This window comes from Gorilla gorilla, chromosome 6, assembly GCF_029281585.2.
Source record: "Gorilla gorilla gorilla isolate KB3781 chromosome 6, NHGRI_mGorGor1-v2.1_pri, whole genome shotgun sequence".
Lineage (NCBI taxonomy): Eukaryota > Metazoa > Chordata > Mammalia > Primates > Hominidae > Gorilla > Gorilla gorilla.
The window spans coordinates 88,680,617-88,696,514 of record NC_073230.2 but is presented as its reverse complement, the minus strand read 5'-3'; the positions used below and the strand labels follow the sequence as shown (position 1 = coordinate 88,696,514).

At 48.7% G+C, this 15,898-nt stretch overlaps 1 protein-coding gene across 9 annotated transcripts; it reads right to left on the bottom strand.

Annotated features, from left to right (window-relative positions):
* Positions 1 to 779: 779 nt before the first annotated feature.
* ZNF3 (zinc finger protein 3) lies at positions 780 to 13,535 on the bottom strand. Of its 9 annotated transcripts, none has more exons than XM_004045872.5 (6): positions 13,109 to 13,535; positions 10,335 to 10,455; positions 8,104 to 8,234; positions 6,335 to 6,423; positions 5,928 to 6,054; positions 780 to 3,015 (listed from the first exon to the last, which is right to left on the bottom strand). In XM_004045872.5, the coding sequence occupies exons 3-6, from the start codon at positions 8,156 to 8,158 to the stop codon at positions 1,946 to 1,948; spliced, it is 1,341 nt and encodes a 446-aa protein (XP_004045920.1). In that variant the 5' UTR covers positions 8,159 to 8,234; positions 10,335 to 10,455; positions 13,109 to 13,535; the 3' UTR covers positions 780 to 1,945. The 9 variants fall into 9 exon arrangements, with proteins under 9 accessions (XP_004045920.1, XP_055249090.1, XP_018886269.1 ...); XM_055393115.2 differs by having other exon boundaries at positions 10,339 to 10,455; positions 13,109 to 13,386; XM_019030724.4 differs by lacking the exon at positions 13,109 to 13,535 and adding an exon at positions 12,442 to 12,566.
* Positions 13,536 to 15,898: the final 2,363 nt, after the last annotated feature.

Genomic DNA, 15,898 nt, shown 5'->3' with positions numbered 1-15,898 from the left:
GAAGAGATTCTACTGCCTTGGCCTCCCTAAGTGTTGGGATTATAAGCATGAGCCACTGTACCTAGCCTATAAAGAAATTTTAGGGCCAGGCATGGTGGCTCACGCCTATAATCCCAGCACTTTGGGAGGCTGAGGCTGGCAGATTGCTAGAGCTCAGTTTAAGACCAGCCTGGGCAACATGGTGAAACCCCGTCTCTACTAAAAATACAAAAATTAGCTGGGGCGTGGTGGTGCACACCTGTAGTCCCAGCTACTCTAGAGACTGAGGCACGAGAAGTGCTTGAACCCGGGAGGCAGAGGCAGCAGCGAGCCAAGATGGTGCTACTGCATTCCAGCCTGAGCAACAGTGCTAGACTCTGTCTCAAAAAATAAATAAATAAATAAATAAGTCAACTTTCAGATTCCATTTATAGTCACCAACATGTCTTGTCTTTTTTTTTTTGAGATGGAGTTTCGCTTTTCTTGCCCAGGCTGGAGTTCAATGGCGCGATCTCAGCTCACCACAACCTGCGCCTCCCGGGTTCAAGTAGTTCTCCTGGCTCAGCCTCCTGAGTAGCTAGGATTATAGGCATGTGCCACCATGCCCGGCTAATTTTGTGTTTTTAGTAGAGACGGGGTTTCTCCATGTTGGTCAGGCTGGTCTAGAACTCCAGACCTCAGGTGATCTGCCTGCCTTGGCCTCCCACAGTGCTGGGATTACAGGCATAAGCCACTGCACCCAGCCAACATGTCTTAACTGAAATATATGGTCCAAACATTGCACAAAACCACACTCAATCTCTTCTGAAAAACTATTCTGTTTAATAGTGCACTTCATTTATGCTACAGGATGAGCAGGGTTGGGAAAACACAATGGAAGGTCATCCCGTCGGTTGGGAAAACTCGGGGAGCACCATCCTCACCCAGCAACGAGCTCTGCCACCAGGCTCAGGCACAGCCTGCCTTCTCTGGGCTTCTTTATTTTTTTTTTTTTCTTTTTCTCCCTTTTGGGCTTTGCTCTTTATCTGCATTAATCTTCAGCTGCTGAAGAGTCAGAGGTGGAGGCAGGAGTGGTCTGGCTCCTGGGGCTGGGTGTCAGAGGTGAGAGGGCAGGGCAAGCAGGCCGAGTGAGCTCCTTGAAAGCATCCTTACCCAGGCATTTAGAGAAAATCATTTTCATCATTGGAGTGGGAAGAGGACAAGAGAGGACAGCAATCAGAGGCCAACGCTAAGTGCTTCTGACCCTCTCCCTCACAGCCGGTTACTAGCTGTTTGGATAGATTTGCCCATTCAGCCCCAGGACAACTGGGGGGGAGGGCAGGGGGTCTGCTGGCAATATCACCAGGTTTCTCTTGGAAACATGGTCTGGCTGCTCCAAGAGCCCTAAAGGACACCATCATCACAGATGATGATTCTGGAATCTCTTCTACCCTCAATAAAATAATCCCTCAATGCCAAATTTCCATAATTAATGAAATCATGAAACAAAACAGCATGTTTCTTACCGAAACTTAAAGCTGGACTAGGAACAGTAGCTTTGAAATAGTCTCCCTTTACCCTCCCTAGCAAATAACAGGACCCAGAGCGTCCTTTCCACTGCCGTCTGTGCTGACTACGCAGATTCCAACTAAAGGAATCCATCGAATTCTGTCCCGACTGTGCTTCCATCCCCACCTTGGAAAGGTTCCTCTGCTGTGAGAAAAACAGTTTAGTGCAAACTCCTTTCCTAAATGGGGCAACTGGTCCCAGAGCTGCTTTCTATTCCCAGCACGCCATCCACTTGCCTTGTCGCTTTCTAAGGCTGGTGCAATTTCTGGGAAAATTCAACGATTTGCCCCATCTGCCCCATTCTCTAAAATGAAAGGTCTGAGTTGAAAGGGACACATCCTAAGCTGTTGAGATTTATAGGGTAAGGCAAGAGCTCTTGAGACTCAGGGGAAGTGAGGAAAATGGGTGTGTGGCTCTTTCACGTGGACTCTCTGATATTTAACTCAGTCGTAACTCTGAGGGAGCTTTTGCTCATGCCGATCCCATTCAAAGGCTTCTCTCCAGTGTGAATTCTCTGATGGCGAACAAGAGCCGAGCTGTACCTGAAGGCTTTCCCACACTCACTACATTCATAGGGGTTCTCCCCGGTGTGGATTCTTTGATGCTGAATAAGGCCTGAACTGTAGGTAAACTTTCCTCCGCATTCCATACATTCGTAGGGCTTCTCTCCAGTGTGGATTCTCTGGTGCTGATAGAGGTGTGAGCTCTGGCTGAAGGCTTTCCCACACTCATTACATTCATAGGGTTTTTCTCCAGTGTGGATTCTCTGATGGTGAATAAGGGTTGAGCTCCTGCTGAAGGCCTTCCCACATTCATTGCAGGCATAGGGTTTCTCACCAGTGTGGATTCTCTGATGGTGGGTGAGGGTGGAGCTCCAGCTGAAGGTCTTCCCACACTCATTACATTCATAGGGTTTCTCCCCCGTGTGGATCCTCCGATGCAGAATGAGGGCAGAGCTACAGCTGAAGGTTTTCCCACAATCACTACATTCATAAGGTTTTTCCCCAGTGTGGATTCTCTGATGCTGAATAAGGTGTGAGCTCTGGCTGAAGGCCTTCCCACACTCATTACATTCATAGGGCTTTTCCCCAGTGTGGATTCTCTGATGTTGAATAAGGTCTGAAGTTCGATTAAAGCTCTTGCTACATTCATCACACTTATGGGGTCTGTCTCCCACGGGGAGTCTCTGATGTGAGATAAGGTTGGAATTCACAGTGAAGCTGTTCCCAAAATCATTATATTTCTCGCTTCTCTCTCCCCTGGGGGTTAGCTTCTCCTCAACTGTCACTTGACCAAAATCTGGCATTTTCCTGTTCAGTCTTTCTCCAGGGGAGTTCCCCAGCGGCCTTTTCAGACTGACTTCTCGTTCATAGGCTTCTTTAAACTTGAGACCCTGAGAAATATCCTTTTGAAATCTTCCCAGTAGGACCCCATGTGATCTTGTGTCTTCAGAAATTTCTTGATCATTTTCAGTCCTGGTCTCACGATCTGACACAATAAAAAATGCAAATGTCACTTGTTCCTTGGGGAAGAAAGAGTGAAAATCACAGGACAGGATCATTGTAACGAATATTTACAGTGCCAAAAGCACATGCCTACAAAGAGGCCTGCCCCACATGTGTACGGCTAAGGCAAAATGAGACAGCCGGGCTAAGGAGACAGGGAAGGGGCAGGGCAGAGCAAAACCAAGGAGAACAGAGCTGGAAGTGGAAAGAAAGCTGAGTGTGTGTGGAGGGGAGGACGGATCAGGCAGAGAGGCAGGGAACCAACTTTAGAAGAGGAAGGTCATATTGCTTAATGAAGTGACAAAGCCTTTAGAGAGGTCAGGGCAGTGGATATAACTGGGGACACAGTGACTGCAAGAAGGGAGAGCAAGTACAGGACAGTTGGTGAGAAAAGGGGGGAAGGGTGAGGAGAGACAGCAGCAGTGCGGGAACGAGCAAGGGGGAGGATGCTAGTGGCTGCCATGGCCCCATAAGAAGAGCAATCATGGCTGTCGTCACGCCACAAATGCCAAGCCCATGGAAACGGCAAGACAACTGAGTCCACCTCTGGGCCCTACGCATAAAAGGCTATGCTCGCACGTAAGGCTATGCAAAGAATCTCAGTGTCTGACGTCTCTCTTTTCACTCCTTTTGAGTTTCTAAAGGCAACTCTGGGCACAGAGGATAAATGTAAAGGGTCCAGAGAGTTTGCGTTTTTAGCTTAATTGATATTTTAAAAAGTAAAGACAGGGTAATGTGTGTTAGGGACGGGAACGGCTGTTTCTCCTTCACCTGAAGAGGTACCTCTTAGGACCTCTCTGCTCTCAGTTCCTTTGAAACCCAGGCCCCTTGGCTCTTCCTCTCATTCTAGCAGAGAGATGGTGGCAGGATTCAGAAATGGGAATTCTGCTCATGGGGAGAGACATGGGACAAGGAGGTTTATCTGCTCACCCTGAGAGTCCCAGAGCTCAATTCCAGACCCCAGATCTGCCGGGGACAGAAGGGAAATGTACAGAAAGGTCTCAAATGAGAGTTAGGAAGACCTCCTGGCTCTGCTCAGGAAAATGCCCACTAAGAGTGGGGTGAGAGACAAGGAATTCTACATCCTAAAAGTTGAGAAACTAATTTATTAATCTTTCTTTTTTTGTTGTTGTTTTTGAGACAGGGTCTCACTCTATCACCCAGGATGGAGTGCAGTGGTGTGTTCTTGGCTAACTGCAACCTCCACCTCCCAGGTTCAAGCAATTCTCCTGCCTCAGCCTCCCAAGTAGCTGGGATTACAGGCACATGCCACCACCCCCAGCTAATTTTTTTTGTATTTTTAGTAGAGATGGCGTTTCAACATGTTGGCCAGGCTGGTCTCAAACTCCTGACCTCAGTATCTGCCCGCCTCAGTCTCCCAAAGTGCTGGGATTACAGGCATGAGCCACCGCGCCTGGCCTAATTTCTTAACCTTTCTAAGTTTCTACAGAGCAGCAGGGGCACTAGGTCCTGAACAAAGCAACAGGTCCCTAGAGGTTAGAGAAGGGGAGCAGAGAAGCAGAAAAGGAGAGGACAGAGATGTGGGCAAAGAGCAGCACCTCATGTGTTCAGGGATAATCCTTCGGAAAAGTCTCTGGATTATATATTAAGTCCTGAGAATAACACGGAAAAAGTATCAGATTTGGCCAGGCGCGGTGGCTCATGCCTGTAATCTCAGCACTTTGGGAGGCCGAGGCAGGTGGATCACCTGAGGTCAGGAGTTCGAGACCAGCCTGACCAACATGGAAAAACTCCGTCTCTACTAAAAATACAAAATTAGCTGGGCATGGTGACGCATGCCTATCATCACAGCTACTCAGGAGGCTGTGGCAGGAGAATCGCTTGAACGCAGGATGCAGAGGTTGCGGTGAGCCGAGACCACGCTATTGCACTCCAGCCTGGCAACAAGAGTGAAACTCCATCTCAAAAAAAAAAAAAAGGTACCAGATTTGGAGTTAAAGACTGGGCCCCAAGTTTGGCCACTCATCAGCCCAACTGATGACCACGCATGCACAAGACATTGAGACCGCTACTCTCACCTCCACTTTATTTTTTATTTTTTGAGACAGGGTCTGTGTCACCCAGGCTGGACTGCAGTAGTGCCATCTCGGCTCACTGCAACCTCGGCTTCCCAGGCTCAAGTGATCCTCCAACCTCAGCCTCCCAAGTAGCTGGGACTACAGGCATGTGCCACCATGCCTGGCTAATTTTTTGGATATTTGGTAGAGACAGGGTCTCGCCATGTTGCCCAAGCTGGTCTTGAACTCTTGACCTCAAGTGATCCTCCTGCCTCGGCTTCTCAGAGTGTTGGGATTACAGGTGTGAGCCACCTCACCTGGACTACTTTCACTTTCCTTACCTGTAAAATGAGGAATAATACTAGCTGCCTCAATTAATGTGTTACTGTGAAGATTAAATGAAAGAATATATATGAGAACTCTTTATAAGTTGCAGACTGCTGTATAAATGAGTGAAGATTATTGTTCTTACAGTTTCCTAAGACTAAGTCAATCCTTACCTAGGCCAGGTGCAGTGGCTCATGCCTATAATCCCAGCACTTTGGGAGGCCAAGACGGGTGGATCACTTGAGGTCAGGAGTTTGAGACCAGCCTGGCCAACATGGTGAAACCCCGTCTCTATTAAAACAAAACAAATACAAAAATTAGCCCGGTGTGGTGGTGCGTGCCTGTAGTCCCAGCTACTTGGGAGGCAGAGGTGAGAACCTGGGAACACTTGAATCTGGGAGGTGGATGTTGCACTGAGCAAAGATTGTGCCATTGCACCTCAAAAAAAAAAATCTGCTGAAACAGCTCTTTTCAGTGACTAGATTGTTACTAGCAAACAAAGAAGCAAAGAAACACCAGCGAGTTTTGTTGACAAGGCATAACTCCTTACCCAGTGAGAACACGTTCCCGTAATTCTCCAGCATCACATCTCTATAGAGGTCCCTCTGAGCAGGTTCCAAACGCTTCCACTCCTTCCGGATGAAGTACACAGCTACATCCTCAAAGGTTACCAGCTCCTGAAACAACACGTGCTGGCATGCAATTTCAGGGTGAGGAATGTGAATGGCGGCACCCAAAAAATCACTGAGGATGGGGTGAAAAATGCACATTTGGGAAGGGAGGAAGGGAGGACAGGGTGGAGGAAGAGAGACAGGAGTCCAAGATGGAAGGTGAGGGTCCATGATTCAGCAGGACAGAACCATGGGCCTGATGGAGGAGCTCAGGGTTTAAAGCTCTGAATGGGATGTCATTGCACAGAAAATGGAAAGGAAAAGGATAAATGGAACCACAGCTCACCTGGGACTTGGCCTTTAGGAGCGCAGCCGCCAACATCTCATCCCCCAGGCTGTCCTTGTCGGAAAAGGCAGGAACTTTTGAAGGAAGAGCTGAAGGGCAATAAAAGGGCCCAGGAATGAGTCCATCTGCTCTGTGACCTCCCAACCTGCTGACTTCCCAACCCACAGAAAGCTCCCGGGGTCCTGGGACAACACAGGACCCTCTCTCTCACATTTCTAAGTTTGCTTCCTCTGCAGCTAGCTACAGTGTGTCCAACAAAGGCAAACTCAGAGCGAGTCCATCCTGCCTGAGCAGATGGCCACAGGCCTGGTCATTCTTAAGTCTCCAGTCTGTCCCAGGTCCCCTCTTCTCTCCAGTCACTCTTCTCTCAATGAAACCGCCCAGTCCTATCTTAGTGATTACTGCATTCTTGTCCATTCACCCAAGCTTGGCCAGAAACATATGATCCCGCTCTTGCATGAAGTTCTATTTTTTTTTTTTTGAGGTGGGTTTTGCTATGTTGCCCAGGCTGGTCTCAAACTCCTGGGCTCAAGTGATCCTCCTGCCTCAGCCTCCCAAATAACTGGGACTACAGGCGTGTGCCACTGCACCCAGCATGAAGTTCTTAGACCAGAGAAAAACCAGCAGCTTCACCCCAGCCCTCACTGGAAACACAATGCCCACAGCTCCTTTCTCTCCACCCCAGATCAAATCTGTACACTAAAAATGTTCCCTGTTTCTGTGTTGAATCTCTTACCTTTTTCTGCAATTCTTTTTTTTTTTTTTTTTTTTTTTCTGAGATGGCGTCTCACTCTGTCACCCAGGCTGGAGTGCAGTGGCGTGATCTCGGCTCACTGCAACCTCCACCTCCCAGGTTCAAGCAATTCTCCTGCCTCAGCCTCTGGAGTAGCTGGGACTACAGGTGCGTGCCACCATGCCCGGCTAATTTTTTGTATTTTTAGTAGAGATGCGGTTTCACTGTGTTGGCCAAGATGGTCTCAATTTCCTGACCTTGTGATCTGCCCACCTCAGCCTCCCTAAGTGCTGGGATTACAGAAGTGAGCCACCGCGCTCGGCCGCAAAGTATACTTTAGTGGCTTCCTATTCACTCTCTTTTTGTCTATGACCCATAAAATGATTCCAAAGCGCTTCCTCTAAAAGCATGCTCCTAAAAAGCACAAACTATGCCTATGAAGTCGGCTGCATAGAATGCCCGAGAAATGGAATGACTGACACGGTTTCATTAATCTCGTGTGAGGTACTCACAACCCCTCAAAACAGCCTCAGTGGCCAGGCGCGGTGGGTCACGCCTGTAATTTCAACACTTTGGGAGGCCAAGGTGGGCACTGAGGTCAGGAGTTTAAGACCAGCCTGACCAACATGGCAAAACCCCATCTCTACAAAAATTAGCCAGGCATGGTGATGGGCGCCTGCAGTCCCAGCTACATGGGAGGCTGAGGCAGGAGAATCACTTGAACCCAGGAGGCGGAGGCTGCAGTGAGCCGAGATTGTGCCACTGCACTCTAGCCTGAGCAACAGAGCAAGACTCCATCTCAAAAAAAAAAAAAAAACAAAACAAAAAAATCTGCCTCAATTATCAAACCTATCAAGCTGTCATTGATTACTGTTCGGTCAGCTTCCCCACTAGGCTGTGAGTTACTGAATGGTGAAGAGTGTGTCTTATTCACATCTGGATTCTAGTAGTTAGCCTAGTACCTGGTAAATGAGCGATTTCAATGGATGATTGCAGAATGACTGAGTAATAGAATGAATGAGTCCTTATTCCTCACCACTGTCAAGCAGGGCCTGAGGTTCCTGAGATACGAGATCGGCCTGAGTTTCCATGGAAGGGCAAGGTGCTCTCTGGTTTCCTGGGTGCAGACTCAGCGGGAAGCGGGTTTTAAAAGAGAATGAGGAAGCACTGTAGAAGCAAAAGTTCAAGGTTCAAAGATAATTCAAAAAGACCTCCTGAATACAGAAAGATGGGAGCTAGTATTTCAGTGAGTACCCAGGAACAGTGAGAAGAAATGTGGCAACTGGGACTAGTCTTTTATTTTCTTTTATTTTTTTATTTTTTTTTCCTTTTTGTGGAGAACAGGGTCTCGCTATATTGCCCAGGCAGGTCTGGAACTCCTGGGCTCAAGCTATCCTCCCACCTGTTGCCTCCCTGAGAGCTGGGATTACAGGCGTGAGCCACCGCGCCCGGTATTTTTAAATTTTCTTTATTTTTTTTAAGATGGAATTTCACTCTTGTCACCCAGGCTGGAGTGCAATGGCGCAATCTCATCTCACTGCCACCTCTGCCTCCCAGGTTCAAGCGATTCTCCTGCCTTAGCCTCCCAAGTAGCTGGGATTACAGGCACGCACCACCATGCCTGGCTAATTTTTGTATTTTTAGTAGAGATGGGATTTCACCATGTCGGCCAGGCTGGTCTCAAACTCCTGATCTCAGGTGATCCGCCCACCCCAGCCTCCCCAAGTGCTAGGATTACAGGTGTGAGCCACCATGCCCAGCCTCAGACTAGTCTTTTAGATCCTGGTAAATATACTCCCTGAAATGAGACTATCACAAGGACCACAAAAAGGGCCCAAGTTCCTCAACAATATCCCGCCTTTGGCTGCCCCCATCACTTTGAGTAATATTTATAACAAAATGCAGGAGCGGGTATATACATTCACTGGCATAAAAAGACTACTCCCAGGCTGGGCACGGTGGCTCATGCCTGTAATCCCAGCACTTTGGGAGACTGAGGCAGGCAAATCACGAGGTCAGGAGTTCGAGACCAGCCTGGCCAGGATGATGAAACCCCATCTCTACTAAAAATACAAAAAATTAGCTGGGTATGGTGGTGTGTGCCTGTAATCCCACCTACTCAGGAAGCTGAGGCAGGAGAATCACTTGATCCCAGGAGGTGGAGGTTGCAGTGAGCCGAGATCACGCCACTGTACTCCAGTCTGGGCAATAGACAGAGACTCTGCCTCAAAAAAAAAAAAAAAAGAAAGAAAAAGAAAAGAAAAAATACAAAAATTAGCTGGGCATGGTGTTACATGCGCCTGTAATCCCAGCTACTTGGGAGGCTGAGGCAAGAGAATCGCTTGAACCCGGGAGGCAGAGGTGGCAGTGACCCGAGATCGCACCATTGTACTCCAGCCTGGGCAACAGTGAGACTCCGTCTCAAACAAAACAAAACAAAAGAAACAAACAAACCCTGGATTTGATCTACCTCTCATTATCTCTTTACTCATTTGCTCACATAGCAAATGTTTGCTGAATGCTAACTCTATTGCCACTCACAACTGCAAGGAGTAAAAAAATCAGGAATGCAAAAAGTATGTGCTTCATAATTACAGACTGTTACACTCACATAAGGCATCAAAGGAAGAGGAATGGATAAGAGAATGTTTGAGAGAATAAAAGAAAAAAAAAGAACAAAGGAAGAGGGGTCCTGTTTGAAAGTCAGTTGCAAGTTTGGACAACTCTGGTCTTCGGGTAGCAGGGGATATAGAATGTCCAATACCAGAGCCCTTACACAGTGGAAAGCACTGACTCAGGCACAAGCCAGGCCACTGGCAATCAAGGTGACACACCTTCTTGCCACCATCGCCCTCCCAGCAGGGTCCCTTCAACGGTGTCTCAGAGCCAACCATCATATCCTCTTATCAACCACCTTTACAATCTCCGGAGCTATTTATGAGCTGACGCCCTCAACAAGTCAGCTTTCAGTACAAACTCCTAGAAAGGCAGGTCAAAGGTCTGACTCCAGAGAAAAAGGCAACGCTCCCTCTCACAGCTGAGTTAAGTGAAGCTGGAACTCAAAGGCATATTGTTGAGAACAAGCACCCAGTGTCCAGATCAGTAAACAGCGTTTCTCACAGAAAGAAAACTCTCCATTGTGCCCCCATGGCTTCAGGTCCAGACAGGGCCCTTCCCCTGCTCTGTTGCCAGCCTCACTCCCTGGTGCTGCCCGTGTGGACCGAGATAGATGGCCTGGCAGTAAGAACAAGATACGGAAAGCTTTACCTGCCTGATTCTTTCCTTCCTTCTTTGAAGTCAGTCCCTAGAAGGCCAAAGGAGCAATTACTGGGAATTTAGCAGCCTCTGTTCAAGTTCCCGGGAATTCTGACTTTTGTTGATGCCAATGCTGTGTGATTAAGGGGAAAAAAAGGAATTTAAAATATTCATGCAAACGTCTTTTTTTTTCCATGTGAGACAGGGTCTGACTCTGCTGCTCAGGCTGGAGTGCAGTGAGTTTGAGCTCACTCCAGCCTCAAACTCCTGAGTTCAAGTGATCCTCCCAGCTCAGCCTCCCAAAAAGCTGGGACTAAAGGTGTGCACTGCCACATCTGGCTGAGTTTTTTTAAATTCTTTTTGTAGAAATGTAGCCTCACTATGTTGCTCAGGCTGGTCTCAATCTCCTGGCCTCAAGTGATTCTCCCACCTCAGCCTCCCAAAGTGCTGGGATTACAGGCATGAGCCACCGAGTCCAGCCTAAACTTCATTTCTAATCAAGACATTTAGAGAAAAGGAAAAAAAAGAGAATACTTATTATATGCTAATAAATACCAATTAAGACCACCACCACAACTAGTATTTGCGTTGCACCCGTGGAGAGATGAAAGGGAATGGTAGGTTCTCAGGTCCACCTCCACCCAGGGTAAGAAAGTTCTAACGTTCTGTCAGCTAACTTGCTAGACACTGTGCTCCGAACTACTTCAGCAGGGGATCCACATTGCACAGCTGAGCCATTAGAAGTCTTCAGGTGATTCGCTGAAAATCTATCTCCTTGGACCTTCACCGCACAGAGACCTAGTGCATCACAGAAATTCAATGACTGGCGACGTGCAGTGGCTCACGCCTGTAACCCCAGCACTTTAGGAGGCTGAAGTGGGAGGATTACTTGAGCCCAGGAGTTCCAGGCTGTGGTGAGCCATGATGACACCACTGCACTCCAGCCGGGGGCAACAGAGGAAGACCTTAATACACACACAAACATTTTAAAAGGAAAAAAAAAAAAAAAAAAGGCCGGGCGCGGTGGCTAACGCCTGTAATCCCAACACTTTGGGAGGCCAAGGCAGGTGGATCACTTGAGGCCAGGAGTTGCAGACCAGCCTGGCCAAAAGGACGGAACCCCGTCTCCACTAAAAATACAAAAAAATTCGCCGGATGTGGTGGCGGGCGCCTGTAGTCCCAACCACTCGGGAGGCTGAAGCAGGAGAAGCGCTTGAACCGGGAGGTGGAGGTTGCAGTGAGCCGAGATCGCGCCACTGCACTCCAGAGACAGTCTCAAAAATAAATAAAAATTAATTTTTTTAAAAAAAGAGCTTCAATAACAGAATCTTCTCCTTCCACCCGACTGTCGATCAAACACGTATAATCAAATGATGCCCACTCTCCACAGATGTCTTTTCTGGAGAAAATAATACGCTCAGTTCCTCTAATTAGCCCATCGGTTTCCGGTTCATCACTCTGCTATCCTCTCCTGGAGTTTACACAAGCCCTTCAGAGTGTAAACACCGATGTGGATTCAATCCCACTTCCGGAGAGAGGATCAAACCAGGAATCTAATACAACTGAAAACGGAGCCTGAGCCAGGTGTATCACTCGATGCACTGGGCTCCAGCAGGATTACCCCTGGAATCGACGTCTGCACCCACTCCCAGCCCTCGTGCTAACTGCGTACGCTTAGCAGAATTTCTCTAATCCTTGGACCCAGCTGCGTAAAAATAAACTTCCTCTCCTGCCACGGGCGCGAATAACTGTGTTAACATCAAATAAAAAGGTCTGGGAGAAATACCAGGTTAGGGTCGCTGTCATTAGCTGCTTTCAAGAGAGAGGCGCCCCTACCGCTCTGCTGAAACTTTTAAACGCTCCAGCTGGGTCGCCGTTAAAGTCACAAAACCAGAACCGGAGCCCCATTACTAACCCCTACGCAGGATCCCGCTAGGCTAGGGGGATCCCTGAGGAAGCGGAGTAGAGGACGGGCTGCAGGGGACGGAGGGGCGCCTCCCCGAACCCTGCTCCGGGCCGGCCGGGGGACCCTGCGGGCCGCCGTGGCACAGACACCACCCCCTTCCCCGGCGACCACAGCCTCCGTCTCACCGCGAGACCCGGGGACGCGTGGACTCACCCTGGGGGCAGGGACGACAGATTTGGGGGACCGGACACGGACCAGGCCCTGTTGGACCCTGTCACAGACCCACACACCGGGGACAGAACAAAGAACGGAAGTTCCCCCTCGTTTCGCTTCCGGGTCGGTTGTTCTTGCCACTCACCCGTACCCCCACTGCCCACTTGTTCTGTCTAGGAAAATGGGAGGTCCTCGCCTCTCTGTGGTTTGCTGACTCAGGGCGGCTGGCAGGCGGCGAGGGCAAGGAGCGCGATCGCTGACGCGGCACTCGGGGATCTTTCGCTGCGGGGGCTGGCCGGCTGCGCCCTCTGCTGGCCACGCAGGTGCGAAAGCGGCCGACCACGGTCCTGGGCCTCAGGACATGTGCTCCAGCGTCGCCGGCCTTGGGGGCGGACGGCGGGGGCGCGCGGGGATGTCGAGCCCGCGCTTCTCAGGCTTGCTCGCGAAGGGCAGCGGTAAACATACAATTATTGAAGGATTCATCAATATTAAAAAATGAACCCTGATTTAAAACTTGCCTCCGAACAAACCGAGTTTTTTTTTGTTTCTTGTAAAAATGCCCCCTTTGAATTACCCACATTTGAAGAAAACATTCCAGTCCATCACAGAGTTGACATGAGGAAAAAACCCGTGTACAGGTGATGAGAGCAGAGAAGAGGAAGCTTACCGGCCGGGCGCGGAGGCTCACGCCTGTAATCCCAGCACTTTAGGAGGCCGAGGCGGGCGGATCACCTGAGGTCAGGAGTTCGAGACCAGCCTGGCCAACATGGCGAAACCCCGTCTCGACTAAAAATACAAAAAAATTACCCGGGCGTGGTGGCAGACGCCTGTAATCCTAGCTACTCTGGAGGCTGAGACAGGAGAATCGCTTGAACCCAGGAGGCGGAGGTTGCAGTGAGCCGACATCGCACCACTGTACTCCAGGCTGGCCACAGAGTGAGACTGTCTCAAAAAAAAAAAAAAAAAAAGGAAGCTACAGGTGGAAGCGAGGCGGGGATAGTCAAGGAAGTGACCGTGTCCTGGAGACGCGGCAACCGTGGTGACCGCAGTCAACACAGTAAACCCCAGCATTCGCATTGAAATTGAGCTCATTCAAGCTGAGCTCTCTCCAGTAGGGACTTTCCCCCGTAGGAAGCATGCGCATTTTGATTTCACCTGTCCTCAAACTGACCCTTTGCTCATTATCTTGGTAAAAAACACGCCCCTGGGTGGAAATTTAAGATGCTAATGAAACATGCAATGTATGAACAAGCCTGTACACCCACTGCGCATGTGCACCTAGAGGACCACCCAGAACATACTTACTAGTAACACTCCTCCCACCCCTATGAATAATCGTGTAAGACCCCTACAAAGGGGGTCTCTCTAGAGCCAGCCTTTGCTGTTTCATCCTTAGGAGCAGCCCTCCCTGAACTAACTCTCTATCTCTCTCTCTCCCAGGGTGTACTGTCTACTCTGCACTTAACTTTCAAAATACGATTTTCCTTTTGCAATAAATTACTCTATGCTGGATTTCCTTTGACATGTGTTTCTTTTATTATTTTTTTTTGTTGTTGTTGTTGTTGTTGTTGTTGTTGTTGAGAGGGAGTCTCACTCTTGTCACCCAGGCTGGAGTGCAGTGGCGTGATCTTGGCTCACTGCAACCTCCGCCTCCCAGGTTCAAGCGATTCTCGTGCCTCAGCCTCCCAAGTAGCTGGGACTACAGGCGTGTGATACCATACCCGGCTAATTTGTGTGTATTTTTAGTAGAGACAAGGTTTCACCGTGTTGGTCAGGCTTGTCTTGAACTCCTTACCTCAAATGATCTGCCGCCTCAATCTCCCAAAGTGCTGGGGTTACAGGTGTGAGCCACCGCGCCCGGCCTCCTGTGTGTTTCTTGTTTAAATTTGTTTTTTCTTTTGAGACGGGGGTCTTACTCTGTCACCCAGGCTGGAGTGCAGTGTTGTGATTTCGGCTCACTGCAACCTCCACCTCACAAGGTCAAGTGATCCTCCCACCTCAGCCTCCCAAGTAGCTGGAACCCCAGATGCATGCCACCACGCCCAGCTACTTTTTTGTAGAGACAGAGGGTTTTCACCATGTTGCCCAGACTGGTCTCAAACTCCTGAGCTCAAGGGATCCGCCCACCTCAGCCTCCCAAAGTGTTGGGATTACAGGTGTGAGCCACTGCACCCAGCCTTAAATTCTTTTAAACTAAGAAGATAAGAAATGAGGTATCACAACAGCCATCAATAGAAGGAAAGCACCTCATCATGTTCATGCTTTCCTCTGCCTTCTTCAACATATGAAGTCTTTTTTTTTTTTTTTAGAGACAGGGTCTCACTCTGTCACCCAGGCTGGAGTGCAGTGGCACGATCCTACCTCACTACAGCCTCAACCTCCTGGACTCAGGCGATCCTCCCTCCTCAGCTTCCAGAGTAGCTGGGACCACAGGCACGCACCATCACACCTGGCTTCCTTTCTGTTTTGTAGACTGGGTGCTGCCAGTTCATGAATCCCTAATAAAGCCAACTCAATCTTTAAAATTCAATTTGTTGGCCGGGTGCAGTGCTTCACGCCTGTAATCCCAGCACTTTGGGAGGCCGAGGCAGATAGATCACCTGAGGTCAGGAGTTTGAGACCAGCCTGGCCAACATGGTGAAACCCCACCTCTACTAAAAATGCAAAAACAAAAATTAGCCAGGAGTGGTGGCGGGCACCTGTAATCCCAGCTACTTGGGAGACTGAGGTGGCAGAATGTCTTGAACCTGGGAGGTGGAGGTTGCAGTGAGCCGAGATCGCACCACTGCACTCCAGCCTGGGAGCGACAGAGAGATACTCCATCTCTCCATATATATACGTATCCTGAAGTATGTTTATGGTCTGTTTCCTACAACTAGGGTATAAGCTCCATGAGGTCAGGACTTTGTTTTGTTTAGTGATGTACCTGCTACCTGGTAGGCACTCCCAAATATTTGTTAAATTAATGACTGATAGGTGAATAGATAACCACTGACCCATACCAAAAAGGAGCACTTGCTTTTTGTTCGTTTTTGTTTTTGGGGTGGGGAGATTTTTTTGGTTTGTTTGTTTGTTTTGAGACAAACAAATATGGTGAAACTCTATCTCTTCAAAAAATACAAAATTTAGCCTGGTGTGGTGGCACGCATTTGTAGTCCCAGCTACTTGGGAGGCTGAGATGGGACAGTCACTTGAGTTCAGGAGGTTGAGGCTGCACTGAATTGTGATTGTAACACTGCACTCCAGCCTGGGTGACAGAGCAAGACTCTGTCTCAAAAACAACAATAACAAACACAAAACAAAACAAAAACAAAAACAAAAGAAACGTTTAGCAAACTTAGTTCTAAAACGCGCACAATCAACTGATTCAATGTTAAAGTCATCCTTAAATTCCACAATAATCTCTTGTTTTATGAGCTGTATAATTATCTGAACAATGTTTCAAAAGCACCTGAAA

Coding starts and splice junctions, on each gene's coding strand:
- ZNF3 (XM_004045872.5), bottom strand. CDS start 8,158: ATGGAAACTCAGGCCGATCTCGTATCTCAGGAACCTCAGGCCCTGCTT. Junction 6,424..8,103: donor TCAGGCCCTGCTTGACAGTG/GTGAGGAATAAG, acceptor ATTGCCCTTCAG/CTCTTCCTTCAAAAGTTCCT. Junction 6,055..6,334: donor TCCTAAAGGCCAAGTCCCAG/GTGAGCTGTGGT, acceptor GTGTTGTTTCAG/GAGCTGGTAACCTTTGAGGA.